Genomic DNA, 9,042 nt, shown 5'->3' with positions numbered 1-9,042 from the left:
TGGGCCAGGGCATGAATTTACATACAGTCCAGCCCATTGGAGGGCAGAAATGCCCATGCACCTTCTGGTGTTCTTACCATATGTGGGGCTGCATCCACTGTGCACTGGGTGTGAGGCTGGCTGGCACTGCTGTTTTTTCATGACCAGGGGAAAGGCTTTTCAATATTTCTGCACACATGGCTTCTCAGCATTGGCAATATTAATATTTGTGGTTGAATATCTCATTCTTGTGGACAGCTGTTCTGAGCATTGTCAGATGTTAAGAAGGTTTTAGTTGATGTTTAATTCTTGGCCTCTGTCACTTGACCTCAATAGGACACTCACCCCCATCCCTTTGGGGCAAGCAAAACCCCCTATTGGGAAAGGTTCTTCAGGGTGGGGAAAGTGAAAAAGTGTCCCCACTGAGACCCATTGCTCCAGCAGCAGGGATACTTTATATAAGTTCCTCCGTATGCCTCTCCTGAGGCCCTGGCATAACAGGCTCATGACAGTGGGCTGACTACTGTTTCTGGGATAATGTTGGCATTGAAGGGAGGGGAAAATTACTAACTCACTGGCAAAGGTACTAGTGAAGGTATCTGATGAGCCAAGGCAAACTTCCTCTTGCGTATGCGCATTAACATTTTTAACCACACACAATGTGGGGACGTGGCGAGTTGTATAATTTCTGGGTTTTAGTACGGGAAAGAATTAGCCAGGGGCTGACATTGACCCTGTCTCTGCTTCCAAATCCGGTTCCAGGTTCCAACTCATTAGATACATCCTGGTCAGATGTTGTCACACTAACAGTCACTTCTAGGGAAAAAGGACACTGAGGTGGCCCAGGCTCTCGTTGGCAGGGTTTCCAGCCATCTTCTTTCTTCATTACCTTCTTCCTCCCTGAGCCCCAGTTTCCCTCCAGGAAAGTATAAATGGTGTTGTATTTACCGTGTCCAGGAAGACAGAGTGGTGTCTGATTTAAATGTTGTGTCTGATGTCTGTGTTTAGCACAACTTTAATTTTAAATGAGTTCCTTTTCCTGAATAGATCTAGTAATAAAACATAAAATACAGTCAATACACTCTTTGTGTAAAATATCAAAATCTGCTCTTGAAAATGAGTTACACAACAGTAAATTAAGGAAAATAAGTACTTTTCATCACTATAATACAAACAAGAAGTGCCCAAGCCATGAGCTCAATGAGCAGGGACAGGGAGGAAGGGTCAGGGTGAGGGTCCTGGAGATGTCAGATGGAGCTGCCCATGGAGAGATGCAGGGTCCTGTGAACAGGGAAGTCCCCAGAGACACAGGGGCCAGCAAAGAACACAAGGCATTAGCCATCTTTGATGTGGCTTTTGGAATGAATGAAGTGTTTCAACCCAGAGCAGCTGAGGCAAGGGCAGTGGAGGAGGGGAATCCACTTGGAGCAAAGGTCTCAAGCAGAAAACTCTTCTCCAGGGCTTGTGCAGAAATCAACCCAGAGTTCTCATAGGGCAGCAGTGGGAGTCATGGACACCAGGACTCATCTGAACCATGATGTGCAGGTCCCTCAGGGTTCAGCCAAAGAGGAAAATAGTGTTGAGAGCAGCCTGTGGAGCCAGAACATCTGGCTTTTTATCCTGCTTCTGCCCCTTCCTAGCTGTGTTCTTTCAGGTGAGTGTCTTAACATCTCTGTGTCACATTTCTGGTAGGTGGGGTGAAATGACATGCCCACATCATAGGGAGGTGACCACTCATGCTAATTTGCCCACAGCAGTCCTGGGTTATGTTATTTTCCTGGCATCCCATTGATTTTATGTTTCTTTTCAGCCATCAAAATGTTGGAGTTTGGCTAACAAATAATATGGTCGCCCTTCTTCTAGGGTTGCTGCTAGAAATGTTGTCACAGGGTTCAACAGCACCTTTCAAACAGCAAACTGCTACATAATTATGATTCCTGCTCTACTGAACATTAAAAAGCAAGTGGAAGCACATTTGGAGCTGAGTTCTGGGAAGATTCATTGGACAACAGTATGTAGGGTCTGTTTAGGAGAGAATTTATATGTCAATTAGAGCTCAGCAAAACTCTTTAAAATGGACTGAGAGAAAAGATACCAAAGCCTGGATCACAACGCAGTGCTTTATTTTCCAAGTTAAATGTTTTTGCTTTGTCTAACTATGGTTATTGTGATATATTTTCGAGAATATTAAGGGCAGACTAATTTTCCAGTGTTCTATGATAAGCTTAGTAGTCCTAGGAGTTGAATCATAAATACAACTCTTAACAATAGGAAAAGATGATGGGCGACTGACATTTAGACAGTACTGACTCTGCATCAGGCACTGTTCCCAGTACCTTACCATTTTTACTTTACTTATGAGTCACAACCATTCTATGACTGTTTCCATTTTGAAGGGGACACAAAGCGTTAAGTCTCCTGTCCACCGTGGCACTGTCAGCAAACAGGGGAGCTGGGATGTGAACACAGGCAGTTGGTCTGGCTTGGGGTCCTCACTCAGGAGCCATCAGCCATGGGCCTATGAAGGAAAAGGGCTGCAGAATTCAACAGAGATGCATCTTCCAGGGCCGGCCATTCCAGGCTTTTTGGTACAAATACAGAAATCACTGAGAAAAGGTGACTTTCAAACAACATTGCTATTTAATATGAAGTATGGCAATGCCTTTCATTTGCCCAAATCCCTCATGTCCCTACATCTCAGCTCTTTCATGAGCCCAAGGCCAGGGTAGATGTCTGCCTTTTTTTTAAGGCATACTTTTTTCCCCTCCCAAAATACAAGCACATTTTAGAGAGAATGTGTGAATGACTTATTGCTTTGTCATAGTAGAGGCTCAGTAAACACTTGTCACAGAAACACTGAAGACTGAAGGACACTTGGCCTCCAGTTTCTGAACTTAATTAGGGACCTGAATAAAAGTCCCAGCCGGGTGCTGTGGCTCATGCCTATAAACCCAGCACTTTGGGAGGCTGAGGTAGGTGGATCACCTGAGGTCAGGAGTTTGAGACCAGCCTGACCAATATGGTGAAACCCCAACTATACCAAAAATACAAAAATTAGCCAGGCATGGTGGTAGGCACCTGTAGTCCCAGCTACTTGGGAGGCTGACAGGAGAACCTGGGAGCGGGAGGTTGCAGTGAGCCGAGATCAAGCCACTGCACTCCAGCCTGGGTGACAGAGCGAGACTCTGTCTCAAAAGAAAAAGAAAAAAAAATTTCTTCCCTTTTGGGAAGAGAAAAAGTTGGACCAGAAGTACCGTGTTTTAAACTTCTGATTCTCCTCTCTCTCCCTGCAAATACTGGCTTGCAAATGAGACTTTCTTGGGCCAGGTATGTCTTATGACTCGCCAGAGAATGATCACTGTCAGATCTGGATACAACATGTGAGTGAAAGAAAACACCATCTCTTTAGTGGGGCACCATGTAGGTGGTGTGGGGAGTTCATTTTAGATGGGTAAGATAACACTGCATGAGTGTTTGTCCCTGTGGGAAAGAGGGCACATCCGTAAGGACTGGGACACCAGGCAGAGACCCATTAGGTCTTGGCCAAGGAGACAGTCTCCATTTCATGATCAAAGTTTTTCACTTCACTTATGGAAGAAGGATGCCAGCCATGGCCAGCTGGGTGAAAGTATACCTATAAGTACAGAAACCTTCTTTTCTAGCCTCTTCCTAAATCAATTTTGTTCTCAACTTGAAAATATCTTAGGCTCCAGCTGAATGATGGAAAGAAAGATGTCATTAGTAATCCAGACAGCAAATAATGCATCCACGGGAGGTGAAGAACCGACTCATCTCTTTGGCTCTCTCATCTGTATCTTCTTTTTTTCTTTTGAGGTGGGGTCTCACTCTGTCGCCCAGGCTGGAGTGCAGTGGCGTGATCTTGGCTCACTGCAACCTTCGCCTGCCAGGTTCAAGAGATTCTCTTGCCTAAGCCTCCCGAGTACCTGAGACTACAGGCATGCACCATCATGCCCGTCTAATTTTGTGTATTTTGAATCGAGATGGGCTTTCGTCATGTTAGCAAGCATGGTCTCAATCTCCTGACCTCATGATCTGCCTACCTCGGCCTCCCAAAGTGCTGGGATTATAGGCATGAGCCATCACGCCCGGCCTGTATCCTCTTTTATAAAAAACCCAAGCCAGCTTTGTATTTCTTGTTCCCATGACCTTCACCATGCCCCTAATTAAACGAGGGTGGGTTTTCTGTCACATGAGGCTGTCCTGTCCTCCTGATTCCATGTGGCCATGTTCCTTGCCTTCCTTACCTGGCCAAGTGCCATCTGCCCTCTGGTCTCTGACCTTGTCATTCCCTCTTCATGGAACTGTGTCTTCCCTGGATCTGTCACCAGACACTGTCGTCCACTCATCCAAGTGTCAGCTGAAATGGCATGGCCTCCTCCTCTCAGTAGTCAGTCCATGACATCATTTTGCTGTTGTGGATATTTTGAGTTCTTTGCAGTGATTACTACTTTCTCATAATCTCTCTTATGTGGCAGGATGCTTGTTACCTCCCTTATTGGAAAGTCAGCTCCACGAGAGCAAGGGCTTGGTCTAAATTGTGCCTATAACTGAATTTATGGTGTGCAGCTCAGTGCCAGCTCATAGGGGATGCTCAGCAGTTATTTAAAGATGGATGGGTGCATGCGTGGATGAAATCTTGTCTTTATACATGACTACTTTGTACTGGGCTGTGTGAAACTTTTTTTTTTTGAGACAGAGTTTCACTCTTGTTGCCCAGGCTGGACTACAATGGTGTGATATCGGCCCACTGCAACCTCCACCTTCTGGGTTCAAGCAATTCTCCTGCCTTAGCCTCCTGAGTAGCTTGGACTACAGGCACACACCACCATGCCCAGCTAATTTTGTATTTTTAGTAGAGAAGGGGTTTCTCCATGTTGGTCAGGCTAGTCTCAAACTCCCGAACTCAGGTGATTCACCCGCCTCAGCCTCCCAAAGTGCTGGGATCACAGGCATGAGCCACTGCGACTGGCCATGAAACAATCTTTACATGAAGCAGCATCCTTATACAAATTCTGCGTGCTATCCCATCCCGCCTTTTATTTTCTTCAAGTGATGAAAAGGAAGGATGCTCGCAGAGACCAGCAAGGACATGGCAGGACTGCAAGTTGCATCCAGGGTCCAAACCCTCATCCCTGATTCCAAATTCCATCACCACCCACCACCCAGCACTGCCTGTCCAGCCCATCAGTTACTCTACTAATTCACAGCATCCTTTGAATCAGTGGAAAGAAAACCCTAAAAAGTTACCAAAGAACTAAACAAAGTTATCAATTAATTTATAATTAACCGAGATAATCCTTGTAAAAATAACTTTCAGCGGAGGGTGGATGGCCTTAAATTTCCCCACAAAAGGTAAAACTTTCCCAGACATCCCTTTCTGAAAATGAGATGTCAGTGGATGAGAAAAGCGTGCTCCCAAGAGTAGGTGTGAGGTATTGCACCTAGACCCACTGCTGGGATAAGCTGGCACAGATACACAGGACGTGACGCTGTCATTCTCACCTTAAAGAAAGAGACAGAGAAGAAAAGGAAGGGGAGCAAGTGGAGAAGGAATACAAGAAAGAGGAAGAGAAGCAGGAAGATTCTACACACAGGCTGGCTGTGTTTCCCCTGGGGCACGCTGCTGTTTACTGGTCCCATGCCAGGTTGACTCATTGCCTCGTTCGTGGGTGGAATTAAGATGCCTACCTGGGGAATAAATAGAGCAGGCTGGGTGCTCACCTCCACAGCGGCTTCCTTGATCCTTGCCACCCACGACTGAACATCGACAGCAGCAGCCTCACCATGAAGCTGCTGATGGTCCTCATGCTGGCGGCCCTCCCCCTGCACTGCTACGCAGGTGAGTTCTGTGCAGGGAGGGCTGCTTTGGGGTTAGGGGTTGTCACTTGGGCCTCTATGGAAGAACTCCTGCTCCCCAATTCTCAGCAGAGATCAGCCCCAGTACAAAGGCTGTAGGTATAATAGATCTCACCATGTTGCTCAGGCTGGTCTTGAACTCCTGAGCTCAGGCAGTCTGCCCACCTTGGCCTCCCAGAGTGCTGGGATTATAGGTGTGAGCCACCACACCTGGCCTAAGATACTTGGAAATCTTCTGTGATGCTCTGAGTGGTAATAGTGAAGCATCGTATGATTTTGAACCAAAGAAGACCAAATAATCTTCACGATATACTTCCAAGTCTGAGTGTTTCATTTCTCAGGACTTCTCATTAAATGAAGTTTCACAAGGTTTAGCTTTTCTGGGCTGGGGAGTAGAGAGAAAGAAGTTGCAGGGCTTACAGGAAATCCCAGAGCCTGAGGTTTTCTCCCAGAATTGAGAACTCTAGATTCTGCATCATTATCTTTGAGTCTATATTCTCTTGGGCTGTAAGAAGATGAGGAATGTAATAGGTCTGCCCCAGACCTTTCATGCCTTCCATACCAAGCTTGTTTCCTTGTGCATCCTTCCCAGGCTCTGGCTGCCCCTTATTGGAGAATGTGATTTCCAAGACAATCAATCCACAAGTGTCTAAGACTGAATACAAAGAACTTCTTCAAGAGTTCATAGACAACAATGCCACTGCAAATGCCATAGACGAATTGAAGGAATGTTTTCTTAACCAAACTGATGAAACTCTGAGCAATGTTGAGGTGTTTATGGTAATTTCATTTTCTTCCTATAAGCTTTGTAAATCCCCTGACCAGGGACAAGTGGGCTCTTCATTTCTCACTGACAATGCCAAAGCCACTAGTGAACAAGCCTTTTCTTACATTGGTTAATTTAGTTGAATGGTTAGTCTAATGACTTTGCCATCAAGAAAAACATCCAGTGTCCCTGTGTTGTCACCCTACCCAGATAATCCTCAGTGGATGACAAAAGAATAGGGCAAGAGAGGAAAAGGAAATGTCAGGAGAAGGCTTACCTATCCCCAGAGCTCTCTAGTTCATGCTCACAAACACAGACACAATCACACAAACACAGAAACACACATACACACATCCAGATATATGCAAACACACAGACACAGTCACAATCACACAAACACACACACATTCAGACATACACAGACACAGAGAGGCAAAGAGACACAGACACAATCCCACCAGCACACAACCATCCAGACACAAACACAAACACACAGACACAACACAACCACAGAAACACAGAGACACACACAAACACACTCAGGCACACACACACAAACACATGTTCACTCTCTAGAGAAAAAAACAATTTTCCAGAAGACCTGCACCTATAGACCAATCTGCAGAGAGAAGTTCTCTTCTTCAAAAAAAATGTAAAAGTATTCTTTAAAATGCCCTATTTTTGGATAGAGTTTGGAAAATACCATTTGAGCAAGATTCTATACATCTTAAATAAAAAGAATTTAAAATGCATTTCCAGGCAATCATAATTTGCTAGCATAAATGATGAGAAACCTTGGACTATCCAATAGGCAACTGCAAATCATAGGTATGAAACCACTATGGAGGAAAGAATTGTCTCAAACAAAAACCAATAGTTCTGTATTTCTTTCTAATTATACATGTATATCATTGAGAGTTTTCTTTAGCATTTATTCCCTATGCTAAAATTCTTCTTTACTCTTTTCCTGGTAAAAAAGTTAGAAATATACCAACCTCCATTAGGATGAAAGTGAACATCACCTCAGGAAACCCTGACACTTTCTACAACGTGGATGAACCTTGAGGACATTATAGTGAGTGAAGCAAGGAGTCACAGAAACACAAATGCTGCATGACCCATGCATCTGGGAATCTAGGGAGCCAGATTCAGAGACAGTGGAAAAAAAAAAAACAGTGGTTGTCAGGACTTGGGTGCAGAGAAGAAGGGAGAGTCATATGTAATGGGTCTGGAGTTTCAGTTGTGCAAAACAGTAATATTCTGGAGTTAGGTTGCACAACCACATGAATATACAGAACACTCCAAACTGTCCCCTTAAAATGGCAAATTTTATGAGATGTACATTTTACCACTATTAATAATTTGTTAAAAACTAAATATCAACTGCAGGGAAGGGTGATGGATTTGTTTCTTTAAAAGCTTCCTTAGACAGATCATAGTCTGCAGCTCCAATAATTAGTAGAGCACAATGGTGGTGGCAGAGGGCGTCAGACTGCTGGGATGCTGGGAATATTTCCACAATGGAGGGTTAGACGAGAACTCAAAGTTTCACTTTTTTTTTTTTTTTTGCATTTGAGCTAACATTTTAACAATCTTGTGAAAATAGGCAATATAGTCACATATTTGTGGAATACATTATTTCAAAGAACAACAAACACAGAGAAAAATATTTTAAAAGTCCATCGTGAGGGAAATGATCCAGAAACAACAGCTCTTCTACTTCCAGCCCTAACTGTCTGGGATGCTAGATGTTTGTGGGCAAACCCTGGAAAATGATAAGCTTCTGTTTTTCAAGATTTTACTTTGTTAGAGAGTGCAGAAAATCTAAGTGATGTCTCTGTTTTTGCTTTCTAGCAATTAGTATATGACAGCAGTCTTTGTGATTTGTTTTAACTTTCCACAAGACCTTTGGCTCACAGAACTGCAGGGTATGGTGAGAAACCAACTACGGATTGCTGCAAACCACACCTTCTCTTTCTTATGTCTTTTTACTACAAACTGCAAGACAATTGTTGAAACCTGCTATACATGTTTGTTTTAATAAATTGAAGGCAAAAACTGAAGTTTCTCTTTGTTCTACCATAGAAAAGAGGCGTTAGAGGGCCTCACATACTTTACACACACACACACACACGCACTTATTAAAGAACTCATGGTCATGGGTTGAGGACTCCGTGAAGCACTTGCTTCCTCAGTCTGACCTCTAAGCCTTGGTCCTCTCTCTCTGAAGAGTGTTTCCCTGTCCCCATCCCACCACCTCCCCCGTTGACTCTCTCTGGGGTCCTCAGGCTCTGGGATGTGAGGCAGAGTTTCACTCAGAGGACCTGCTTTCACTCTAGTCCTCCCGTACACGCTGAGCCCTGCTGGCCATGTCAGGCATTCCTGCGCTGTCTCTGGGCCTCCCCGAGATGTGCAGGGCC

General features: G+C 44.5%; 1 protein-coding gene across 2 annotated transcripts; it reads left to right on the top strand.

The window, feature by feature from the left end:
* Positions 1-5,709: 5,709 nt before the first annotated feature.
* On the top strand, positions 5,710-8,681 carry LOC129007390 (mammaglobin-A). Of its 2 annotated transcripts, XM_054438217.1 has the most exons (3): positions 5,710-5,839; positions 6,449-6,636; positions 8,477-8,681. In XM_054438217.1, exons 1-3 carry the CDS (start codon positions 5,785-5,787, stop codon positions 8,513-8,515), a joined length of 282 nt encoding a protein of 93 aa, XP_054294192.1. In that variant the 5' UTR covers positions 5,710-5,784; the 3' UTR covers positions 8,516-8,681. The 2 variants fall into 2 exon arrangements, with proteins under 2 accessions (XP_054294192.1, XP_054294191.1); XM_054438216.1 differs by lacking the exon at positions 8,477-8,681 and having other exon boundaries at positions 6,449-8,466.
* The last annotated feature ends 361 nt before the right edge of the window (positions 8,682-9,042 follow it).

This window comes from Pongo pygmaeus, chromosome 9 (assembly GCF_028885625.2).
Source record: "Pongo pygmaeus isolate AG05252 chromosome 9, NHGRI_mPonPyg2-v2.0_pri, whole genome shotgun sequence".
NCBI lineage: Eukaryota > Metazoa > Chordata > Mammalia > Primates > Hominidae > Pongo > Pongo pygmaeus.
This window is presented reverse-complemented; position numbering and strand designations above follow the sequence as displayed.

Excerpts from the sequence above, each read along its gene's own strand:
- LOC129007390 (XM_054438216.1), top strand. The coding sequence starts at position 5,785 with ATGAAGCTGCTGATGGTCCTCATGCTGGCGGCCCTCCCCCTGCACTGC. Across the intron at positions 5,840-6,448 it reads CCCCCTGCACTGCTACGCAG|GCTCTGGCTGCCCCTTATTG; the intron begins GTGAGTTCTGTG and ends CATCCTTCCCAG.